General features: G+C 37.6%; 1 protein-coding gene across 4 annotated transcripts; it reads right to left on the reverse strand.

Annotated features, from left to right (window-relative positions):
• Positions 1 to 51: 51 nt before the first annotated feature.
• On the reverse strand, positions 52 to 25,485 carry clip1a (CAP-GLY domain containing linker protein 1a). Of its 4 annotated transcripts, XM_024274762.2 has the most exons (27): positions 25,306 to 25,485; positions 21,495 to 21,790; positions 20,150 to 20,679; positions 19,478 to 19,602; positions 19,141 to 19,357; positions 18,854 to 19,051; positions 18,676 to 18,767; positions 17,581 to 17,641; positions 15,769 to 15,873; positions 13,884 to 14,792; positions 13,659 to 13,775; positions 12,919 to 12,976; positions 12,745 to 12,828; positions 12,477 to 12,633; positions 12,162 to 12,327; positions 11,385 to 11,600; positions 7,720 to 10,161; positions 7,022 to 7,159; positions 6,837 to 6,943; positions 6,599 to 6,719; positions 6,466 to 6,518; positions 5,942 to 6,059; positions 5,519 to 5,669; positions 5,379 to 5,431; positions 3,655 to 3,660; positions 2,969 to 3,096; positions 52 to 1,008 (listed from the first exon to the last, which is right to left on the reverse strand). In XM_024274762.2, the coding sequence occupies exons 2-27, from the start codon at positions 21,583 to 21,585 to the stop codon at positions 780 to 782; spliced, it is 6,672 nt and encodes a 2,223-aa protein (XP_024130530.1). In that variant the 5' UTR covers positions 21,586 to 21,790; positions 25,306 to 25,485; the 3' UTR covers positions 52 to 779. The 4 variants fall into 4 exon arrangements, with proteins under 4 accessions (XP_024130530.1, XP_024130533.1, XP_024130532.1 ...); XM_024274765.2 differs by lacking the exon at positions 15,769 to 15,873; XM_024274764.2 differs by lacking the exon at positions 3,655 to 3,660.
• Between the last annotated feature and the right edge of the window lie 79 nt (positions 25,486 to 25,564).

Consider the following 25,564-nt stretch of genomic DNA (forward strand, 5'->3'; position numbering starts at 1 on the left):
GATAAAATATATGTTTGGGTTGGCTTAACATGAAGCAATACAAGACAAAAATTTTTCTAATTCAATAAACTTTTATTTTATACATATATATTCAAAATGTGTTCAGAGAAATGGCAAAACATTTCATTGTTTCAAATAGAAATCATTTTTAAACAACAAACTCTGTAAAAGGCCATCTAACTGGAACTGTGAGGTTTACAGTAACCGTGTTCTTTCTGACAAATATTACAGCAAGTTCTTCAAGAAGACCATTTAAAAAAGTTGTCGTTAAAGCCAAGCAGCACTGGGTTTCGCCACGCCTCCCTAAACGAGGCTGAGCAAATCTCCCCACAGAGTTACAAACAATATCAAACCCTTTCAAATCGTAAATACTTCTTCAAGGCATAAAAAAATAATTTATTCTCCACCAATTTTTGCACAAACTGATTTGACCTTTCCTATCAAATATTGTACATCTTTAGATTAACACATTTCTGATCATTGAGCGTCTTTGTGACTCCAGACATGCTGTGCAAACCGAATATAATGCAGACAAAGACGCCGATCTCACACGCGCACAAACCAAGGACACAAATGTTCCTTTCAAAGCAACTCAATTACAAACACATCTGCACGATTGTTCGGGAGGCCTGGAAAGATTTTAAGAAGACGCGTCTTCTTTAAGAGCGCTTGAGGGGAAGCATAGACGATGGACGCAAACAAACCAAGCCAGCAAAAGCCTAGCAGAACAAGTAGGATGTGCAAATATACGGATTGTGCGTTTGAGGCTTGTAAAGGCTTTAAAAGGTCTGGTCGTCAGTGCAGGACTCTGTCCAGTGGCCAAAGACCTCGCAGATGTCGCAGTACGGCCGCTCTTCGTGCTTGTTGCCGTGGTAGGTCGTGTGTGGGGGGGTGTCAGGCATCTGCATTTGGGTGGGACAGTCCTCGGTGTCGTGGAGGTCGAAGCAGTCGCAGATATCACAGAACAGCCTTGGCGGGGCTTTCTTCTTCTCTGGCTGCTTTTCGTGGCTACAGACAGAGAAGAAGTTAATTTGTTTTCATTTGAAGAGGACGTTTGTACGAGAATAGATTGATTTAAATATACCTTTCAGCGTACCCCACTAGGGGTCACCACAACAAATCAGCTTTCACTTTTGTTTGTGAGAGCTTTTTTGTTTTACCAAAAACATTTGCAATATATCTAAATTGAATTTTTGATTCACAAACCGCAGGTCAAATAGCTTTTCTTAAATATATTTTGACATCAACTCAAAAATGTCCTTTCATATATTGCACAAGGAGAAATAGGCCAAAGTTGAAATAGTATTGCAACATGTTTGTCATACCTACAACAACAGGATTGGATACGTCAGAACAAAATGACATCAATATTTCTAAGAACTTCCCATGGCAAAGAAAAAAAAAACAAGTGTATGGTTTCGGTCTATTCATCTTTTGATACATTATGAAACAGAATCTGAGCAACTAAATGTCAGTAAATTCTGTGATGGTGCTTTTATTGCTTGTAAAATTACATGTTTTTACTTTTTCGTTAGTAGACTATTTATAGTAATACACGGCGTCATTCTTCATTTTTTTCACCCACAGTAAATGGAGTGGCAATCAGAGCTGTAGTACTATTTTAAAACGTGTTCAAATTTCAGATTGACATTTGTCAGAACAGAAAAAATCTGGGTAAAACCTGGCCTTACTTGGTTATTATTCAACAAACTGAACATATAACTACATAAATGTCAGCCACTGCAATGCCAAAAACAGTTCAGTGTAACAAGTGTTTGGTTTCAGGTAGTTTGATTCCACCAAATTCGTGATAAATAGTTGTCTTGTGAACAATTGTACTTGAGTGTTAATCTGTCCGAGGGTACTTGAACCCAGCAGTCACGTAGCATATCCCGATTGGCATATGTATTCAGACTGATGCGGGGCATGGATGAGGGGGAAACACGGAGGGAGAACCAAGACAGCAGTGTAATTTTTTGTCTTGTGTTATCAAGATAAAAAGACTGAACATCTAAGCATCATCTTCATTCACTGAAGCACAACGCAGAGCATCAAAGTCGAACCGGTTACATGTGCAGTCAAGGTGTGCAACAGCTCGTGGATCAGCTTTGGGCTAATCAAACACACGCATGCGCTCATGTTCCATCCACAGACATGCACTCTTATGGGCCCACCTGCTTTAAAACACAGGGGAATTACTACATTTGCATTTCACCCCCTCTTACTCAAGCCCCCCCCCAAGGGTGCAAATTTATTTAATTCCCACTTTTATGATGCGAAAAGAAATGTACTTTGTGCAAAACTATAAAGTTCTATTGAAAAAAAAGCTGCAGTATTTGTAAAGGTGGGCGGCTCACTGAAACAGAGCTGTGTGGATGAACTCTTTTCTTATGATCCCACAAGAGAAAAAAAAGCCCTTTAGTTTTTCAAACTCGATTTTTTCAAATCCGAAAAACACTATCAGACCAAGTACTTATTGTTGTCACATCTCCAGGTTGCCAACACCTGTTAAATGGAATATACTTCTTTCTTCCGATTCTACCTTCCTTGAAGGCCAAGAAGGCCTCAATGTCCCATTCACATACACACTGATGGAGGCTCCACTGCCTAATACTGGAGTCAACCTATAACCACTAGCAGTTATGTGTTCACTGACTTGTCCAAGGACACTTCAAAAGATGGGAGTTTACTTTTAAAAATTATAGAGAAAGCTTAATTTTTTCCTAAAGGTGTAGTTATTAAACATGAGAAATGACAACAGAGTGTGTCAAATCTTAACTTCATGGTTTCATGCCCAAATTATTAATACACATGCTAAATTTTGGACATCACTTTTTGTTCTTTAGCGTGCCAAACGTAGTATGTTATCGTATATATGGATATTGTTTACTCTGAAAAGTGTAAGAAGAGCATGATATAGGCCCTTTGAGAAGAAAAAAAAAAGATACAAACTTTTCATTGAACTTACCCATCATGGTTATCTAATTCGTTTGGATTGTTCCCATTGAGGGCAGCAGCTGCCATTGTTTCCAGTTTGTCTTTAAGCTCTTCATTTTTCCTCTGGAGGTCTACAATGACCGAATTCAGGAACTCGATCTGTGAAAGAGAACACACTCCAATTATGTCCCTCACTAGTTATTGTATGTTATCCACTAATAGAGGCTGGTTTGCAATAGTTTCTATAACAGTGATTACTGAATGAAATATTTAGGGAACATTTCTTGACCTCATTTGACTTCTGTGACTGTGTCTTACCCACCAGAGTGATCTCAATCTAGATAAGAAAACGAACCGTCACTGTGTGTTATCAGCCCGAGAAATTTAAATCTTTCAAAAGTCAATGGATAGTCATTCAAAAAGACAGTGATAAATAATTTGCTGTTACTGAAAATCTGATTTCCAGAATTATCTTCTCTCTTCCAAAAAGTACAGTAACACCACAATGAAGTGACTCCTTAAGGTTTGAATCAATCAGGGGTGATTCATCTTTGAATGACAGTAAAAGTGTCTCCCAATCTGAACCCCACCCCTGAAGGAGAAGTGAGCAGACCCCCCCCCATCCAACTCCCAGTGTCTGAATGCAACTCCAGACGATGTGACACAAACAGGGTGGCAAACATGCACAAGTAAAGTTGATGAAAAGCATGAACAAACCGCTGCCTGATGGTGGTGCAGAGCATTGCCAACATCAGAAACACAGCAGAGGAGGAGCCAAATTTGTGATAAAAAGAGAGAAGGGAAAAAAAAGATTAAATTTGAATTAGGATCCACCTTCTGCCGGACAATACACTGCCATCAGACACAAAACAGTGTAACACTGGTAACGCATAGTAAAACAGATGACACATGAAAGATAACACACAGATGTCATCATTCCATAACTAGTTGAAAAACCCTTCAGAGGAAAGAGGATGCAGTGAGACAGAGTCTCTTTAGGCCAGGGGTGTCAAATTCAATCACACAGGGGACCAAAATCCAAAACACACCTTAGGCCATGGGCCGAACAGGATAAACACTTATTGAACACATTAAAAAAATATGTTTTTTGAACTTTAAAATGTAACTTTTAACATAACTATGAATAAGAATATTATTCCAGAATAAATCAATTTAAATAACTTTCAATATTTTAATCTCTGTAAAAGTATTTTGTGACCATTATACAAGTTAGAAATGAACTGAATGTTAAAAGAAAAAAAAACACAAATTTCTTTACTTTAATGTCATTTTATATGAAAAACTAAAATTATAAATATCTCAAAAGATTTTGATATCCATAAAAGTCCATCAAAAGTAGTGATGCACAATATTGACTTTTTACAACCGATACCGATATTCAATATATTCCGGCCTCTTGCAGCCGATACCTATAATCAACCAATATTTTTTAAATATTTGAGAAAAAAATTGCAATTACAAAGTAAGAATGCATGGCTCTCATGCATTCTAACTAATTTGCAAAACTTGTTTTACCTGCAAATAAATAGAACAGGTAGAACAAAAACTATCAGCTTTTTCAGCCTGCCATAAATCTGTAAATAGAGAAAGTTAATTTCGATGGTCAGAACAAAAGTTAAGACTTCAACTTAAATAGCAATGTGACAAGGACATTTTAACAATACAAATAATGGCCAATATGATAACGTGAAAAATAAATGAATTAATCTCAAAGTGCAAAAATGACTGCCTTGTTTTAAACTGATTTGCAAAATAAATGGTAGTTCATATAAAGGAACTTTTCATAAACGTATTGGAATTATCATCCTGACGTCATAATGTCGATTATCAGGCACCGATATTATCGTGCAGCCCTACATAAAAGTAATCTGGTTACGTTTATTTCTTTCTGCACCATGAGTGAGAGTTGACACCCCTGTGACGTAAAACACTGTGTTCCCCCCTAAAAAAAACAGATCATAACTGATCCCTCAACCTCCATAGTCTTTGTTTTGCTTCAATATGTTGCCAGCATAAGATAACATTGGGCCGTTAACAATAAAATTAAATGATCTGGCAGGCTGGATATAATAGCCTGGCGGGCCAGATCCGGCCCTCAACTTTGACACGTGGTTTAGGGGGAAACATAACGTCATCATTTTAAACTTGATTTCAAAGTGATTTAGATCCACCTCTGTTTGACACTGAATCCTCTAGTTAATCCACTTCAGGAAAAACAGAGAGAATGCAGTAAGAAACCGAGCAGCAACTCCACCACCGAGAATTTCATTCACAAGATGCAGAATGGACCGTTTCCACACGGCTGCCTCAAAATGAATGCAGGACGAAAGATGTCACAAGAAGAATGAGGAGATCTTACCGCACAGAAAAACATGGCAGAAGTAATGTTTGAACCCAACCTTAGTTACAACAGTACACACCTGACTTTGTGCGATCTCCTTCTCCTCTTTCATTTGGTCCAAAACATCATCACCTTCAAAAACAGGAGTAGAAACACTTTCATTAATTTTGATAAAACTAAAGTAGTATTAGCCATCTTTTTTCTTAGCTTTGGTGCTACCCAAGTCTTTGGTGCCATTGTTAGGCCCAGCAGTAATGGTTTTCTCCAGTTTCTGGATTTGCTCCTTTAGATTAGCTTTGTCCCGCTCCAAGGACTGAATTGTACCGTGCAACGTCTTAACAGAGGCACTTTCTCCACGTAATACTTCCATCTATGAAAAGAGAAAATAACTATATTTGAGTAAATACAGAGCAAGCCCCATTTATCTCTCATTTTTATATAAAAAAAAAACCTTTACAAGTATTTTCCTTCTAAGTCAAAGGCAGTAAGTTTGCAATATTTTGGCTTTTGTTTCTATGAATAGGTTTTAATTCTTCCATCTACCAGTTACACACACATCCTGTGCATTAGAGCTCAGACTGAGGTAGATTCTAGTCCTCTGTAACAACCACAACAGAGTAAAATACAAACGTTGCCTCTTACCTCTTTTTTCAGTTTTTCCACATGTTGGTCCTTTTCCTGAATTAAGGCACTTTTTTCAAAGATTGACTGTTGGACAGCAGCTTTCTCCCTGTTCAGCTGATCCTTCAAAGTGCTTTCGCTATTCAACAAAGTCAGCAATGCATGAAATGGATATTGTTAGGCAAAAAACAAAAATGTGCACTTTAGTTTGTGGTTGTCTGCTAAAATTTGGTTACACATTTAATTCTAATCAACTGAGAATAAAATATAAAAAAATAAAAATAAAAAATCTGCATTCAACAAGTGGGTTACTGGACAGTGGAATCGAGAGATGTAACGTGCACATGTGAATTATGATAAATTAATGTAAAAAAATGTCAGATACCACACAACATAATATAATGGGATGCAGCAGTTATTCCATCTCTATCTGATTGATATTAGTAAATTCAAAAAAGACATTCAAAGAGGATTTTTAAATACAAATACACTGGGATAAAAACAGTCAAAAGGCTCAAATAACCAAGTGCAGACCATTTTCATACCTTTGTTTCAACTCTTCCACCTCTTTTGTGAGTTTTGAGTGCTCTTCTTTCATCTTAAAACGGAGATTAAATTCAAACGTAAACAGAAAGTATGAAAAAATGTTTTCTACCAAGGCAAAAGAACTTTATTCACCTTAAAAAGATCCTTCTGCTCACTGTGATTGCTGTTCAGCTCTTGACTGAGCTTTTTGTTTTCAACAAGCAGTGTTTGCATGGACTCTGATTTGACTGAAACTGCTTCTTGGAGCTCTTCACTGGATGAGTGAAAAAAAAAGAAATTATATCAAAAAACTTGGGGGAAAAATAAGTTGATTTTACATTACATTATTGGGTTATGTTTCTAGCAAAACTAGAGTCAAGACTCTACTCACATTTTCTGGGATAGACTCTTGGTTTTTTCTGTTTCGGTGCAAAGTTGCTCTTTGGATAAGTTCAGATCTTCTTTATATTTGGAATTCTCTTTAATAATCATTTCCAGCTGAATAAAAGAAAGTAAAATTTTTACAACAAAAAACATAAACAAAATAATATTTTTTTCCCCACACAATTTTCTTACCCGAGTCTGCATTTCCTGCTTGGAGGTCTGGAGCTCCTCCAGTAAAGTCTGGGCTTCACTCTTGTCCTTCATCAAAGCGGCTTTCTCTTTAGCCAGCTTTTCCAGGGCCTCAGTAGCCTTACCAGAGGCCTCTGTTGCCTGCAGATTTTGTAAAGACCAGCAGTTTAAAACAAAAAGTTCTGAACATTTCATGGATAGATTTACAGAGTCACATTATAAAATATTGTTTAAGTAACCAATGATCTCCCACTCATACTTTTGGATAAATTAAAAACATGCACAGCTATTTTAGTTAAAATTCTAAAAACTAAAGTTACCAAAAAACTATGATTTTATTAAATTTTATGTTGGAAATTAAAGATAAATTGGGGGGAAAATAAATGACTGTCCAGACATTATAACCTGTGGCCTCAGAACGGACACTGACGAGAGCTACACAAACAAATCAAGTATTAGTACGTTTTGTTTGGCAGTATGTGATCCAGCTCAGCTGATGGGAATTTTGGGTAGCATCAAATCGCGTTATAAGCCCACAGGAAGAAGCTGGGTGTAGTAACCAGCCGTTAGTTAGTGGAAGATGAAAGTTAGGACAATAGTGTAAAATGAGAGGGAGATGAAAGAAAAGCAAACATGCAGTGATAGGGTGACATAGCCCCAGCAACTCTAAAGGTGTGAGTCATTCATAACATTAGAAATACCTCAAGCTGTTTAGAAAGGGCATTTTTTAGCTGCGACTCAAGCTCTCTGACTTGCTGGGCGGCTTCATCCCTTTCCAGTTGTATGGCATCCTGCTGAGCTCTGAGACAGGAGATGCTGGAGGACATCTCTTCTTTCACAGCAGCTGAAACAGATGCTTCTGAGAGAGCCTCTTTGCACCGTTTTTCCAGGCTTTCCCTCTCCTGTTGTTGAACCTTATTATCAGCTTCTAGTTGGTCCACACTCTCCTTCAAACTCTTTACTTCTTCCAACAACCTAGATCGCTCTGAGAGCCAACTCTCTTGAGCTGTCTGAAGAGTCAAAATCTCCTGCTTGGAGGTGTTGTCTCCGGCTGAGAGGTCCTCCTTCACCTTAGTCAGGAAAGTTATCTGCTTGTCCATCTCTTCAAGCTTAGATAAGAGCAGTTCTTTCTCTTTTATCACCTGCTCTTCGTCTTGTTGTTGCTGCTTCAGTTGTGTTTTCAAACCCTCCATATCCACCATAAGAGACCTCTTCTGTTCATCTGCATTCTTAAGGTTAGATGAGACTGTTTCCCTTTCCTCTGTGACTTTAGTCAAAGTTTTCTGCAGCTCTTCAATTTCTTTGGAAAGGGTCTCTTTGAAAGACACTGCATCCTTCCGCTCACCGGATTCAGCCTGAAGTTGGTTTTCAAGAAACTGTTTGGCATCGGACACTGAATGAAGCTGCTTTTTGGACTCCTGGACCTCACTAAGCAGAGCCTGGTTCTCTGCCTGCAATGACTGCAGTTTTCTGTCAGCTTCTGTCTGCAGCGACTGAAGGTGCAGGTTGTCTTTTTTAAGGTTGTCTACCTGTAGAGCGGATTTCTCTAGGTCATCTTTTAGCTTAGTATGCTTTTCTGCAAGTTCAGTAATGCCCTTTTGGAGACTTTCAGCTTCAGACAAATGCTTCTGCAGTTCAGTTTGTAGGTCAGCCCTTTCCTGTTTCAAAGCGTCCGTCTCCGTTTCTAGCTCATCTCTTCGGCTTTTGATGTCCTCCATTACTAGAGCCAAACGAGACTTGTCCTGAACAAGGTCGGCATTGATTCTGTTGACCCCGTCTAGTTGCTCCCTGACTGTTTGGATGTCATTAGCCAGATTATTGCGTTCAAGAGAAAGAGCGTTTTTCTCATGGAGATCCTTTGCCTGCTTCTCCTCCAACTCCTTCTTCTCCACAGCCAAACGCTCATGACTCATTTTCTGCTGCTCCAGAGCCGACTCCAGGCTCATCTTCTCTTTTCTCAGATCATGCAGAACCAACTCAGTTTCAGAATTCTGGAGGATGAAAGCTTGCTTCTCTTGCTCCGAAGATGATACCACTTCTTTAAGCTTCTCATTAGAATCAGACAACTGATGTGTCATCACCTCAAGCTTGTCTTTTAATTCCTGGATTTCTCTTAGGAGCTCCTCTTTCTCATTAGATACCTTTCTTTGGAATGTGAGTAGATTTTCCTTCTCCTGCAGAAGTTGGATTTTTTCAGAGTCTGTGACTTGACTGCTCATCTTGAGCTCATCCAGCATCTGGGCAAGGCCATTTTTGGAAGCTCTGAGTTCTTTACATTCACGCATGGAGCTCTCCAGGTCTTTCTTTGTGAGACTGAGTTTATTCTGAAGCTCCTCTTTCTCCTTATTAAGATTGCCCATGTCCAGCCCAAAAGCTTTTATTTGAGAAGTCATCTCATCTTTTTCTTTTGTTAGTGTTTCTGAGGATGTCTGGAGCCGAGTGTTCTTCATTGTCAGATCTTCTTTTTCCAAGTTTAAAGCTTTGAGCTTTTCCTGCATCTCTGTGTTTTTGGCATCAACAGATTTCAGAGTTTCTCTAATGGAGTCTCTCTCACACACTAAATTTTCTATTTCTTTAGTGAGATTAGATTTGTTTTCACCAAAGGCCTCTTCAAGATTTTTCTTCTCTTTGCTGACATTTTTATAGTCCTCATGCAGTTGCTTATTTTTAGCTTCTATTTGCTTGCTGTCCTGTTGAAGTTTTAAAATCAAGTCATTTTTTTCTGCATCTTTCGCTTCAAGTTTGTCAATTTGGGCCAATTGTTCAGTTTTACTTTTCTGAAGTTCTTTGTTTTCAGTCTGTGTTTTTTGGAGGAGGAGTTTGAGCTCCTCAAGTTCCTGATTTTTTGAAATAATCTCTTCACTTGAGCTCTTCTTTATGGTGAGTAGCTCCTCGTGCTGTTTGGAAAGTTCATCTCTGGTTGTTAACAGATTTTCATTCTGCGCTAAAAGCTCCTTGTAACTACTCTCATGAGCACAAAGCTTATTCTGCATTTCTAAAAGCTGTTTTTCCAGGTGATCTTTTTTCGTTTGAATTTCCTGAAACTCCTTTCCTTTTCTCTCCAGATCTAATGCCTGGTTTTCCACTTTTTCTGACAAATGTTCAACATCATGCTTGCAGGAATCAAGCTCAGCAGAAAGACACTGGGGGGAAAGTGAAAAAAAAATAGCAGGGATATATGTATAATCACAGAAAAAAAAGCATGAATGAATACAAAACAAACCAACCAGATATGGAGACGAGTGAAATGCAAATGAGCAGGTTAAGCTGCAGAAGCATCAAAAATGAAGGAAGCAAACCAGCACCTACAACAGTTCTACTTAAAAGTAAAAAAGTAGACTATTTTCATCTCATCCCTTTGCTTAACTGTCTTTTGTTACAGTTAGAAGAAAAATACATCCAAATATAAAGAACACACTTAATTAGTCTGGTGCCCCAGATATAAAGACAAAGTACTGAATTTCTAAACTTTCCAATATGTGCATGTTGTTAAATGGAAGGTTATGAGTTAATGACCAAATGTCTAGAAAAGTCCAGAACATTACTTTGAGTGGTGAAAATGCTCCATTTAAAGAAGAAAGCTGGTGAATATTGCATGAGCAACATCAAGCTGAACATACAAAACTGTAAATTCAAATATAGATAAATCTTATAGAATGATGTAGCGATTCAATAATTGAAGTTTTGAAAAGAAAATTCTCAATAGAGAAACTGTGAAGCTGTTCTTTTGAGAAACGGTTCAGTACTGAATTTTAACAATTTTTGAGCTGAGAAACATCAATAATTTTGTCATGTATTATTTTTAGTTTGGTTTGGTTCAACATTTACTAAGAGAATATTCTTTGCTTTAGGATAAAACAGTTTAGTACAGTTTAGTAAGTCATCTTTAATATAGCTTACTGTCATGATTATGTTCAATAAACTAACTAAAAATATATATTTTGTCTAAAGTGCAAAATGAAAGTCTTTTTGTTTTTGATCATTTGGTCAAACTTTTTTTTTCAAACCCCACTATGATGCAGTTTATCTTTGAAAGCCAGAAAAGTTTATAATCTTTTTTAATATAGAGATTTAAAGAAGAACTGAAAAAAAAAAATTCTGAAATTATTGTTTCAAGTGATGCAATTTAGAAGTAAATGCCCAATTAGTTAATAAAAATTTATGTTCTTCAGCAACCTCAAATCTTCCACAAATACACTAAAACCTTTATTTTACAAAATCAGATATTTTCCTTTCAGAATTTGCACACAGTTGACGAGTATTACAGCCTTCAAGTTGAGTCTTATTCTAAGCAAGTATAAACAGTAATTAACAAGACATAAAGAACATGATAATACAAAGATTTCTCTTTTATAGGTGTCGTTACCTGACTCTTCTCTTTGTAAGGCTGCAGTTCAGACACAGTTTTCTCTAACTGTTCTGTTTTCTCCTTGGAGGAAGAAAGCTCCTGGTTTAATTTGTCAACCTGAGTCTGAAGCTTCTCAAGCTCTTTTGCGTGAAGCGCTGATGCCTGACTCAGGGATTTCTCCTGGGAAGCCTTCAGCTCCTCCACTAAAGCGTCCTTCTGCGCCACATTTTCCTCCTAAAACGAAAAACAAGTTATTATTTTTAGGAGAAAATGTAAAATTACACTGAGCAGTTATTTTTATGTGGTTCACACAACAAAAACTGAATCTCAAGAAAGTAAAAGGAAATTTAGCCTTCGTCTTTAAAAAAAAAAATCTAATGCTCGTTTTAGCAAGAAAAATAATCTCATCAAGAAAGTTTTTCTAATAGGAAAATAATCTTAGTTTCAGAAAACTTGTCTTAATGACTGGAATTGTTTTATCAAAATAAAAACTCTTGTCAGTATTATTGAAAGAAAAATGTTCACACTTCAAGATTTTTAACTTATTTCTAGGGGGCAATTTTGCAGTCCACAATTGGCAAACTGTAAAAAAAATGAAAAGGAAAAAAAAATGGATAATGACTTTTTCTAGAAAAATACTGGATGAGAAAATTAATTAAAACACACAGAAGCATATAAAGAAAAGTCTTTCCCAACATTTTATAATCAGAAGTGTTTATGAGTAAAAACAGTTTAAGGCACTTTAGATTGTTTGTCTAACTGAATTCTAAAGTATGATTCTCAGAAAATACTGACCAAGACTGTGATATTTTCCTGAAGACTACTTATTTCATCAAGATGTGCATCTCTGGTTTCTTTCATCTGCTGCTCTTTATTTGATTGTTCTTGCTTGAGCATTTCATTTGCTTGTGCAACTTTCTCTTTCTCTTCTGCAAGCAGATTCTGCAATTCCTCCAATCTCCTGTTAAACAATAAAAAGAAAAATATAATTAAAAAGCATCAGGTTACAAGAAAATATGCTGTTATTAAATTAGAAAATTGTAAGAAAAGGGGTCAAGAAAAGTCAAGTAATTAAAAGTAAGGGATAAATGATTGGATGAATAGTATCACCTTTCTTTCTGCATGAGGTCTTCATTCATTTTTGTCAGTTGTACAGAGCTGTCACCAGATGCCTTCATCATTTCTGAAATGTCGTTTTCCAGCTTATTTTTGTCCTTAAGAAGTTGCTCAAGCTTTTCATCTCCAGCCTTCAACTTCCTTTCCATACCTGTAAAGAAGAAAACATAAAAAAAAAGTCAAAATCCTTTTATACAACCAAATTTAAAATAAACGTATTTGTCGGTAAATACTCAACAAAGAGTAAAATCGTTTGGCTCACCAGCAAGTTGGCTTTTGTGAGACTCCAGTTCTGTGGTTAATGATGTGCACTCATTCTCCTTCTGATGAAGAATTTCAAGTTTTTCTGCAGAAGAGACAAGTTGTTCACTCATAATTAAAAAAAGGGTATATTTTCTCTTTGATGGGCTCAAAACAAAACGAGAACATGAATTACCTTGTAGAATTTGAGCAGATTTAGTCTTCTCATCTGTGCTGTCAGTCAACTTCTGCTTCTGTAGGGCAACAAAAACTGTTATTTTATTTTAAATGGAGGTAAACGACACAAGTGTCTTTAAAGATGACTGTTAAGGTCAGGGTGTGAAACACAGATTTGTTATAAGTTATTGGGTGCAATTTCAGCTTGAAGAAACCCAGAAAAACATGCAAAGAAAGATTTAGGATTGAACATTAACTTAATGTTACATTTGAGACCATTCTTAAGCAAAAAAAAAAAAGGGTTCCAATTCTTCTTTAGAACCATTTGTTTGGGAACAGCTATTTCTTCACAAATGTCAGTTGTTTTTTTTTACACCAATAAAAACCTAACAAAAACTTTAATTAGATAAATAACCCTTTTTTGTCATTGTCACAGGACAAGAAATTGGAGCAACCGTTACAGTGTAAAGAATGTAGCCAGAGATAATATAAAATACGTAAAAATATGTACAAGAATTGTGCAATTATTTAAACAGACAGATATACATGTGCAAATATGCATAAACAATATATACATATAGGGACATACACATTGTGATGTGCCAATAAGTTATCTGTGCAATTTAGAATTTAACATGGTTATTGCTTTGGGGAAGAAGCAGTGTTTGTTTTTGTGTTAAGACCTTAATGAAAAAAAAGAGAAGAGTGTAAGCCTGTGTGCATTTATAGAAGTTCTAAACAAGAAACCAGAAACCTCACCAGGGCTTCAAACTCTTGTTCCAAAGTTTCATTCTTCTGCTTTGTTGTGAGGAGACTCTGCTGTAAAGTGAGGACTTCCTGCTGTTTTTCTTCCAGCTGAGAGCTTATTTCACCAACCTTCCAAAGATGTAAACAAACAGACAAACAAAAGAAAACATTTACAATAATCAAAACTATAAAAGACAATGAATGGCAAGTCTGAAAATGGTATTTGCAAGAACCCACCTTGTTAGCCTGGTTGTTTCCTTGATTTTGTACATCTTCTAACCTGCTCTTCAGAGCTTCAAGCTCCTGGTTAGATTTCTCCAGTTGACTCCGCAGAGCCATCATTTCTGCCTTTTGCTCTTTGGTTTCTCTGTCCTGGTCTTGAGTCTGTTGTGCGAGTATTGCATCTTTCTCTTCAAGTTCTTTGACCCTAATTTCAGCAGCATGAAGCTTTCCAAGAACATCTTCCATCTCCACGAGGTGCTGCTCTTCTACTTTTTCGATACTAGATCGCAGCGTCTCCTCCAGCCGCTCCTTGTCTTCGGTTAACGAAAAAAGCTGTGTCTTCAGTTGCTCCATCTCCTGAGTCCAGGCTGAGGTAGCAGCTTGATGTTTGGCGGCTGCCTCATCAAGAGCTGACACGTGCTCCTTCTTGAGCTTCTCTAATGCACTTTTGGTTTCCAGCAGCTCTTCTGTCTGGGCATCTGACCCTTTGCTTAAAGACACTTTCAATTCCTCCATGGCTTGTTGATGAGAAGCTACAGCAGAATCCAACTTGGAACGCCAAAGCTCAACAGAGTCAGCATTTTCTTTTTCAGCCTGGCTTAGACGCATCTCCAGCTGCTCTTTGTCACTAGATAGCCTCATAGTTGCAGCTTGAAGCTGGGCAAGAGCCTCGGCATGCAGTTTCTCTTGACCTTCAATCTTTTCTTTGTGTTTCACAACATCTTCTTTCCATTTAGCTTCTTGGGATGCCAGCTGATCTCTGAGTGACTTTATCTCCTCCAGCAAAGGAGAGAGATCCGGCTTAGAGTCATCGGAGCTCTGCTGGATCCCAACACGCAGCTGCAGGTCAGCTACCTCTCTGGTTCGTAAAGACAGGTCCCTTTCAAGCTCCATTATACGAGATCTTTCTGACACAGTAGCAACCTTTAAAAAGAGAAACTGCAATGTTAAATGCCTCCAGTATGCACACTTGAAGAATTCAAAACAGAATCACTGAACATTAAATTGCACAGTTTAAAATTCTAGAGAAAAAAAATCCAACATCTAATCCCATAAAGAGGAATTATACTGACCTCATGTGGTTATAAAGGTAACTGTTCAAACACCAAATAAGCTAAAAGGTTGCAGCACGATTGCTGCACTTTTTTACTAAAACTTTTTAACAAAATGAATTAATTTGTAAAATTAAAACTTTTACAAATAGTTACAAATAGTCAAGAAGGACCAGCTTAACGACTTCATAAATCTAGAATTTGTTCTTCACTAAATCATAAACATGTTTTACTTTTAATTCTTAACAAAGACTGAACCATCTTTACTACTTATGACTATGATGGAGGAAATTGCCATGAGGCCTAACTGAATTTTGTCTAATAAAATGCAGGCACACCAAATAAGTAGGACAAATGAATGTCAGGAAGGACAGGGGGAGAACATAGGAAAATTAGGAACATGATTAGCTCTGGACAAGGGGGGAGGGACTGTCTGTCTGGTTAAGCGGTGATTCCAATAAAGCAAGAGTGAGTTCAAGTTAGGCAATTTAGGGTCAAATTTTGGAAAGGCCACCACCCCCAGCTTTAGTTCAGATGGTTAAAATGTATTTTATTTTTCCATTACAATTTGTTTTATCATTTATATAAATTTCTATTTAAAGGACAAACAGATTTTTAGAGAAAGTCAATATCTATAAATAAGAAGGGATGTTTTTGATTCACATTTTTTACAGGAAGAGTGTTTATACTTAAAAATGGAAAAGAATGTGTAGAACACAGTCACCACAAGCCCAGGAAAAGTAAAAACTCTGGTTAATGACTGTCGGAACTTTGAAAACATTTCAGCCTGTAACCTTCACTCAGGCCCCCTTTCCCAAAGCAGCCCACCCCAGAGCAGAATCCATTACCCTAGTGTCTTCTAACTCTCTTTGGAGTTTCTCAGCTTTGGTCTTTTCAAAGAGAAGGCTCTGTTCAAGCTCCTTAATGTGGGCATGCTCCAGTCTGGTCTGCGTCTGTTAGTAAACAAGGGGGAGAGGAAGAGAACACACCAGTGCCACCATCACATGCCAGCCCAACGCAGACAGAGAGGGAGGGAGACAGGAGAGACGGTGAGTGTGTTTGTGTGTGCTTTGTTTACAAGTTGTTGGTTTTTTTTAAGAGAAAGTGTAGTGGAGTGGGTGTGGTGAATGGATGCAAATTATTTTAATTGCTCATGCAGAAATGTGCCAAAGCTGTAAAAACAGCTGCAGGAAGGGATTACTGGGAATGGATGGTGGGCAACACAAAAAAACAAGCAGCAAAAGACAGGGACACGCATTATGGGTATGCAGAATGAGGTTTGTTGTTTAAGGCAGTTAAAAGGTCATCATGCAAAAGGGAACCTGGTGAACAAAGCAAACTGTTAGGAAATTCTGACAGTGTTTCAAACCACAGACGGATTGAGTTGAAGGCTTTAGCCTAGATTGGAGAGAAGGCAGTGCGGGCTATTTTCTACCGTCATCCATAATATGACGTCTGTGTTCCTCATTTGGCATTTCACACCTCTGTGGTTCAAGAAGAGGTGTGAAATTAAACAATGTCATCCTGTGAATTTATTCTCTTGGATACCAAACAAAGCACAACTGTACATCTGAAGGGTACACTGCTTTCTCTCTTTGTTGATAAAACAATTAGCTCACATGGTCAAAGCAATGTATTTGATATACCAACACCATGTGTAAAACTTGTGACGTACAAAAAATGTGTTTTTAAAGATAAATTCTTTTGACTCATTATCATAATGCTATACTTTATAGCTGCTTATTTACCAATAAATATACCTAAAGTAAAACAGAGCAAATAAATAAAAGGTAAACACTGTTATAAAAGCATAACCCCTTACAAATTGATGATAAAAAGCAAAATGAAATTGATTATGTTACGTCAAGTCATGTGCTTTAGCTGCACTTTTCATAACACATACTTATTTTCTAGTTTATATTAAACTCAAGAATTGTGTGATAATCTCCTTCTGCTGTAGGAGGCAGAGCAAACTTAGGTTTGTGACTGAGTAGTGTAAAAGAGAAGGGAGCATTTCAGTGGTGCCATGCTGAGCACTGGACCAACATGAAAGAAGAAGACGAGAGGGCACAAACGAGGAGGCAAAAAAATATTAAAGCTGAACATTAGTAAACCTTTAAAAACATTTAAAATTCAAGATTTTTTTTTCTTGGACCTGCTCATTCTTATTTTCTCCTCTCATAATAGTGGAGACTAAGGGAACATGCGTTTAAAGAGAAAACGTATACTTCTGAGCTCCAATGTCCCTTGTGTCACTTCAAATATGAGGTCTCAAACAATAAAAACTGTTCTTTGTTTTTACATTTTCTTCCATTATAGGATGTATTTGATTGCAGATCTTTTTCTTTTGAACCTAAAACATTAGAGAGTAAAGTGGGAGATTACAACTAATAAAGTTGTGACAATAAATCCTCACTGATTTTGTGTTAGCTTATCTTTCAGTTAATATAAATGTGATGGACTGTGGAAGTAGAGAAATCAAGATTTATGACAGTTAAATTATTTTCATTTGGATTAAAACCCATATTAAAATAAGATTAAATAATACAACAATCTTCTTCCCTTTATTACAGCTAGACTCATTTTCACCAGTGAAAAATAGACAAATCATACAAATATTAAAGCCGTAAAAAGTTGGATTATTCCAGTCACATGGTTACCTCAAGATCTCCCTTCGTAATGCAAGCTTCTTCAACACGAAACTGAAGGTCTTCCACCTTCCTGTTAAAAAAGAAAAAATTAAGCATTAAAGAAAAACTTAATTTAAATGCATTTCCATTTTTAGGACTGACATTTTGAAGTACTTCATCCAATGTTAACTTTTCTTTAATATTAATTATATGGCTTTTAACTTACGATTCTAAAGAAATTAGAGTAACAAACTTTTTGCTCAGTAGACTTGAGGTACCTTTACTTTCCTTATATATGTATTAAAATACATTTATTCGGTTGATATTTTATCATCTGCATAAAAATATTTACTAATATTTATACATTTTTTTAAAATTGAATTATTTTAGTTTCAATTTATTTTGAAAACAGATTTTTCAGAGATCGGAGTCCTAAAAATGCCAACTTCTGCCCTGTTTGGACTGGTCCTAGAAAACATGGTTAATTTAAACCGGTCCGTGGCCTCAAACAAGTTGGGGACCGCTGTTCAAGGTCACCAATAGGCACACCATTGCTTTTGCAGCATCTTCAGAGTGTTAAATGTTGGGCCCTACATTCACAACAATAACAATAATACGATAATAAGGGATTAGATTTATCTGCGCTTCTCCAAAAGCTCAAAGCGCTTACATTGTGTATCCATTATTCATTCACACTTGGTGATGGTAAGCTACTATTGTAGCCACAGCTGCCCTGGGGCAGGCTGACAGAGGCGTGGCTGCCAGTACGAGTCTACGGTCCATCTGACCATCACAGGGACATTCATATGCATTTACACCCCAGTGTAGTCACACTGGAGGCAAGCAGGGTTGAGTGCCTTGCCCAAGGACACAACGACATCTCACTGGCTGGAGCGGGAATCGAACCGCCTATCCTTCGATCATTGGCTGACCTGTCCTACACCTGAGCCACTGTCACCCATAATGACAACATCATGAATGCACACTTGCGGTCCAGTGTAAAGGAAATCCATTTAACTAAAATGAGAAATGTTTCTGCATTCCACACCCAATCAAATCAAGTCTGGCAGACTATCCTGGTCTGATCGGATCCTTTGATTTATCAGATTGCGTGGGTGGTGTTACCTATGCTCCTCCTCCAGCTGATTGAGCAGATCCACTTTCTCTTTATCTGCAGCTTCAACCATGGCACGCAGCTGATCCATTTTTGCCTCCATCTACATAAAGAATAAAGGTTAGATGACAAAGATATATGGAGAAACTCCATTCACAATAGTGAATCTAGGTCAGTGGGTCTTCAAACCTGCTCTTGTTCCTCTCTAAGCAAAGAGATTTCTTGCTCCATTTCTCCAACATGGCTTGTGGCCTTGGCGACCTCAGCTCTTTCCATGTCCCTTTCAGCCATGAGCTGCTCAATATGTTGTTGCTTCTCTTTTAAGGCCTCCTGCAGGGCTGTGGTGCCGGAAATCTTCCGATTATACCTTGATGAAGTTTCCGTTAGCTGTACAAGGAACAAGCAACACAGTAAAGCAACTGAAATATATGAAAATATGACTTTCCAACATTGTTGTCCCACAGTTTCTGCCTCACCAGGCCTGTTCGACTGGGCTTAGCACTGACAGATGATGCCACTGAACTCATGGTGCTGATAGATGAGGCACTCGGGCTTCTCTTCAGTCCTGACGGTGTTGCCACCACTTTCCTCACGGTTGTTTTTGCTTTGGCTGGTGTTGTGGAGGGAAAGCCGATGCGTGTAACTTTGTGAACCGGAGCGAATAAACCGTACTTGGGTTGGCACTGAAAGTACCTGGTAGAAATAATAAAAAGAACTTTCCATAACCTGGGTTTATTTTGATTTCATTTAAAAAATAGTGGTTCATGCATAATTTTCCCTCAACTTTATTTAAACTTTCTGTGACTTTTGTACCTTGTGCCTGCCACTGCTCCGTCATTCTTTCCGAGAGGTTCATCAAGTTCAACACCACACCACTCGCCTTTAGCAAAATCTGTTTCTCCAAGGAAACGTACCACTCCTGCTTTTGTACCACCAACCTGGGAGTGAAAAATTAACATATTTGCCACTTTTTTTAAACACATTTTAAAAAATTGTATTTGTCTGCTAATGGGATAGTTCTATGGAAGTTAAATATTTGACAACTGAACAGATTGAAGCCAAATCATCTACATTTTGCATCAAGTGTTTTTTTATAAAACAAAAAGGAGTATTGTCAGGAGTGGTAAAACTGAAAATGGTGAGCACATTTCCTCTTTAGCTCCACTGACATGAATAATACTTCCTCTTATTCAATGTCACTCAACTTTCAAACTCAAAGGACAAAACAAGAATTTGAGAGGAGGAAGGATTAGCTTACAGCACTGTTGGGCAAAATCAACTCAGAATTTTAGCAGTAATGCTCAGTCGAATAAGTTTAATAGGTAAAAATTTAGGGAAAAAAATGTGTTAAAGATAGTTTTAGCACTGTGACTGAAGAGTTATTTTTCTAATTCAATTAATAAACAAGGATTAAAGGGTAGAGCTAATTACTTCAATCCATTTAATATTTTTCTCTCATCAAATTGATTTTGCAACAAACTTTACCAGCACACGGTCCCCCATCTTCATTTCCCTTTCCCCCTTCTTGACCGACCCGGTCTCGGAGAGGTTGGAGACAGATTCACTGTTTGTTCCCGTGAGGTTGGTTGCTGGCTGAGCAGGAGCGGCCTTCTTAGCTGCAAGAGCACTTGATGATGTTGCAGATTTAGTGGCAGGTGTATGTGAGGCTACACTTCCAACTGAAGGAGTGGGTGATGCAGCTCGGGAGGGCGGTGCGGTCTGTGTTCCATTAGCCTCCCCCTCTGTGCGGGACAGCTTGGAAGGTCGGGTAAATATTCCTCTGAGGGCTTCACACTGGAAGTAGCGGACTCCTGCCACGGATCCATCGTTTTTTCCAATGGGCTCATCGAGGACGATTCCTGCCCACTGTCCCGGGGCAAACTGTGTCTCTCCGAGAAACTGTACGTAACCAGGCTTATTTCCATTCACCCAGACTCGCTCCCCGACCTGGAAGCTTTCCTCTGCATTATTTTTATCTTCTCCACCAGCGGATTTCTCTGCAACAGCAGCTTTAGCTGTGATTAGAAAAAGGACAAAAATTTCTGAGCAACTCACAAGGAATAAGAACAAGTCAGTTAATACCAATGGTTTGTTGAATCTATTACATAGCATCTTAGATCTAAACATTTCTTTCTTGCAACCATTATGATTATACACCAAAACACAGGCAAGTTCTGATTTGACACATTGTAAAAAAAACACTGAAAAAATAAATAGTACTGTACTTGTGTTTTCAATTGAAGGGAGACTGCACGATACCTCAAGTCAAACTTTACATATTTACATAATAAAAGGTAGGAAGAAAAATACATAACAACATTTAATTCTAAAGACTTTTAGAACCAAGTATGTACAATAAAAACCTACTCTTAACAGCACATTTATGGGCCAAATCCAAATTGTTTCTCTACCCCTCTGGCTCCTCCCTATTGCTCCAATTAAAGGGGCATTTGAAGCTGTAGAGTTGCCCAAAAGTCTTTTTTAAGGAGGAGCCATAGGCACTTAGGGCTGGCTAACCCTCTGCCGGTAGGGTGATCCGCGTCATGCTCAAAGATGCCAGTACTTTTTTTATCAATGTTATACTTCAATGAGTTTTAATTTTGCATGATTTTTTTTTTTAAATCATAGAACCAAAATTCTATTTTTTACGAGCACTGGTAGATAACACCATCACACAGTAGTAACACCAAAATTTGAAGACACTATTTTATTTCCATCTCTCTCTACATGCAGGAATAGGGAGAAGCCATAGGGGTAGAGAAGCAATTCAGCCACAGCTAAAGGCTATAATAAACAAACACCTTCCACCACCACAAGTATAAACTCTTACTTGTGCTTGCAGTGGTCTTAGTAGCTCCAGGTCCAGGCGCCCTAGCTATCTTGCTGGGTGCTTTGATCCCACTGGGCTTCGATGAGCTCATTTTTTCCAAGAGTGATCTGACCCACAAGGTTTGTGTCTGTCAGTGGGTACAGACTGATCCCAGACCATGAAAGTAAACTGCTGTAGCTCTCCAATTGCAGAGTTGTTGCTCCCCCCTCCAATAATAATAATAGTATAATCAATTAAACAAAACAAAAAAGAGGAAAGGGGAGAAGGGAGGAAAGGTGCAGCTGACCAAAGAAAATCTGTGAAGAAAAAGAACAAAACTTAATGTTCTATTCCATATATGTATATTTTTAAATAACAAAGGCAATATCAACTACATTACATGAACATGGGAGCAGGTTTTGATTACTTTAGCACAGAAAACACAGACCTCCTCCAAAAATCAAATTTTATCTGAGTATCATAGAGGGATAGTTTTGGCCTAGTCCTTGAAGGTCATAGCTTCATTAGGGTTTTTATAAATGTTATCATTTTTAAAAGGTCCTGCCACACGCTCTCACTTAGGAATAACTGAGTTTTACTCAAACACTGATTTTTTTAGTCCTAAATTTGTTCAGATGCTTTCAGTTGTCCTGTCATGTATATCAACTGATGTAAGCTTTCAGAACAAACATTTTGCATGACTGCAAATATGCAGCGGATCACTGACTTCCGCACGTGATTATATATCTTTACAGCCAATGATAATATCCCTTTAAGGCATTCTTAACCATTTTGCTTTCAGGACACTGTTACCCGAGGCATTTTGATTCTATTATGACAACAGCTCTCTCAAAATACAAGTCACAGTAACATCTAAAAATACTCAGACGAGTGCAACCAACACGCCGTCTTCAGTGCTGCAGTTATGAACTGTGTGGCCATAATAACAACACTACAATCATCATCTAGGTTTTCTTTCCTCCTCCAACCTCTGATGATCTAAAGCTGAATAGCTGCTTTTCTAAAACAGGATTAGTCTAAAAAACATGACAGCAATCAGCCCCAGTTTATAGTATTTTGTCAGATTATCTGGACACAGACAAACCGTCTGGATGAACTACTGAAAATGAGTTGACTTTTACAGGTTGTAGTCTAAATCAAGCTTCTATACACATGTCAAATTTCCACTGAAAAATGTATTCCCAACAAACGTCCTTTATGGATTGGTTGCATAACACCCACACGAAATCTGCAGGAAAAAGGTGCTAAAAAAAATGGAAGCAAGTTGGATGTTTTTCCTCTGACTGTTGAGGCTAGATACATCCAACATAAAGCATGAGTGGAGGCAGTCGCTAAAACAACCTAAAAAGTGTATGAATAAAGATCAAATAAATCAAGATCAGAAAATAAAACAGCACCTTTGTCTGCAACTAACTGAGAATAGTTTTAAGATTTTTAACAAAACAAGTATTTTGTCATTTAATGTTGTAAACGTTAAAATTTTGTATGCACATTTATGATTTATTTTCAATTTTGTGAGAGCTTGCTTTAATGACCTCACATCAAATGAAGTGAAACTATAAATATAACTATAATATGGATAGATGTGTAAATATTTTCAGTAATAAGGTATACTGAATCATTATTGAGTCACAGTAAATTTTAGAAGTAGCACTGGACAATTAACAAACATTTGACTGTTGTATGATAAACAGCTTGCATTATCCACAAGAGTTTTCATGCCGCGTGTGAACTCAAGAAGCTCCAAATTATCCAGGAATGACTGACTTTGAATGCCTGCCATTTCACAGAGCGCGCTTGGCTAGATTTCTAAATGTTCCTTTCATTTCTGGAAAGAAAAGGCTACAAAGCACACATATATATATATATATATATATATATGTTTTGAGGGGGAAAATTAAGAGGAGAAGCTCTCCAGCAAAGGTTCTTGTGAAAAACGAAGGATAAATACAGTCAGTTGTGACCCACTTTAAGCAGTCTACACTTTTAGATTGACGCCAAGACTGACACCCAGTAATGCCCTGAGGTTGAAAGAACGGGACACAGAAAGACACTAACTGCTATGGTTAAATGCATCAAATTGTGAAAAGAATATTTCAACAGCAAATAACTAGAAAACCTTTGTAAAAGTGTCAATATTTTGTATACTTTATTTTTGTATGAAAAGGCTAAATGATAGTGAGCTTTACAGCTAAAACTGCTCTGAGTGCTAAGCTCCTTCAGTCTACTGCACATGATCCACTTACACTGAAAAATGTCCAACCACTGTAATCTGCCAATGACTAACGCGTTAATCTGTGACTCGAGGGGAAGGCATGCTGTTGATTTTAAAATTTTTGATATATTTGAGCACACCTATGCATCTAAAAGATACAACTTCCAAGTGATTTATATTAAGATTAGGTCTACTTTCATTTTCTTTCATGTAAATTGAAGAAATAAAAAACAAGTCATGAAAATAAAGGTGATATCAATATTACTTGCACAGATTTGCAAAAAACTAAGCTCATGCAGCCCCAAACTAATTAAAAATGTCTAAAAGTACAAAATATAGTTTAAAAATGCATATATACATACAAAAAACCTTTACACAAGTTAAAAGAAACAATTTAGAAAACATGTTAACCTTTCTCTATATTTACTCAGTCTTAAGATCTTGATTTGTGGCTTTGTTTTTGCCTTACACACAAAGGACATAAACCAAACAAATCATGAGTAGCTTCCATAAATGAAATTTACTACTACTTCTTCAACTCCCTGGGATTGTTTTTTTTTTTTTTTTTTTTTCACAACAAGACCATTCCAAGCTCTACCTTACATAGGAAACATCTGCAAGGATGATTATAAAGGCCCCTGCTGGCACCAACATAAACTGTAGACAGTAGGAACATCCTGTCTTCTATTTGTGAACATATATGGATTTAAAAAGAATGACAAAAATGTATTTTTAAAGAAATATATACATACATCTACTGTGCAGTGAGACAAGTCATCAGATTTGATCTTAAATATACCATTATGAAATAAAGGAATAGTTTTATGAGTGGAAGGTCTGGCTGAAAAAGAAAAAGTTGTAAAAGTGCTGGTCACACCCCACGACTGTTCTATAAAGCTCAGAAATGCTGAATGCAGCTGCTTTGATTTCATATATGCTAATCGGTTAAGTCAAATGTTTAGCCAACGAATTGACTTGTTAACTAAACTTGCCTTAGTCTTTGTGGAAGCTAGCGGTCTGGGAGCTCGATATTGATGAGGTGGCACACATCTGACAGCAGCATAACACACAGTCGTCCTTTAACACATACAGTGTATCTGTGACTGTTCCGGCGCGTGCATTTTAGCACGATTTTCCCACTAACCAATAGATGTTGTACAGGCTAAGCGAGCAAATTCCACAAGTCCAAAACTCTCAGCAATGTCACCGACACTCCAGCAGGGAACACTGCCGCTGCCACAAGTTAAAAGTCCGCGTTAGCCATATGGATACGGGACAGCTTCCCCTCTTGTGTAGCTGTACTACGCAGTAGCCCTCTTCACTGTCACTTCCTCGGATTAAACTAATCTGTCTGTGGTATCGCAGTAAGAACAGACGTGATTAGTTGCTAAGTAACGTTAGCAACGAGGCCTGAGCAGTGGTGAGAACCAAGGGAGGTGCTGGTTAGCTAGTTAGCTTAACTAACAATTCAAGTAACGTCTTCACTACCTGAACAACTTTCCTCGGCGTTCCTTCTTCACTTTTATTCACAAATTAAATATCGTATTTATAAAACCTCATGGCTTCAGGGTAAAAATAAAAGAAACAACTACTCACCAAATATAACCCAGTACACGCTCTGCCCAGAGGAAGAAATATGACTAAGAAAATAGAGCTAACTATTGAGCTAACTATTTTTGCTCAGCGCCTAGGAAGACTGAGCAGACAGGACCAACCCTGCGCGCGAGCCCTGGCGGTCAGTAACGTCAGGGCTGCGTGACGACCAAAGATGTTCTATTCGGTGTGATGGAGCACTCCGACGTTTCAGAGAAAACGCAATCATTTATAAACTAAAAAAAACGAACCACAAATGCAA

This window comes from Oryzias melastigma, linkage group LG9 (genome assembly GCF_002922805.2).
Source record: "Oryzias melastigma strain HK-1 linkage group LG9, ASM292280v2, whole genome shotgun sequence".
Taxonomy (NCBI): domain Eukaryota; kingdom Metazoa; phylum Chordata; class Actinopteri; order Beloniformes; family Adrianichthyidae; genus Oryzias; species Oryzias melastigma.

Bases quoted from the DNA above. Each gene is read 5' to 3' on its own strand.
- clip1a (XM_024274762.2), bottom strand. From the start codon at position 21,585: ATGAGCTCATCGAAGCCCAGTGGGATCAAAGCACCCAGCAAGATAGCT. The intron at 19,603-20,149 runs GTAAAGTTTGTT...TTTCACTCCCAG, and splicing joins AGATGGGGGACCGTGTGCTG to GTTGGTGGTACAAAAGCAGG. The intron at 6,944-7,021 runs GTAAGAAAATTG...TCTTTTATTCAG, and splicing joins AGCAGGAAATGCAGACTCGG to CTGGAAATGATTATTAAAGA.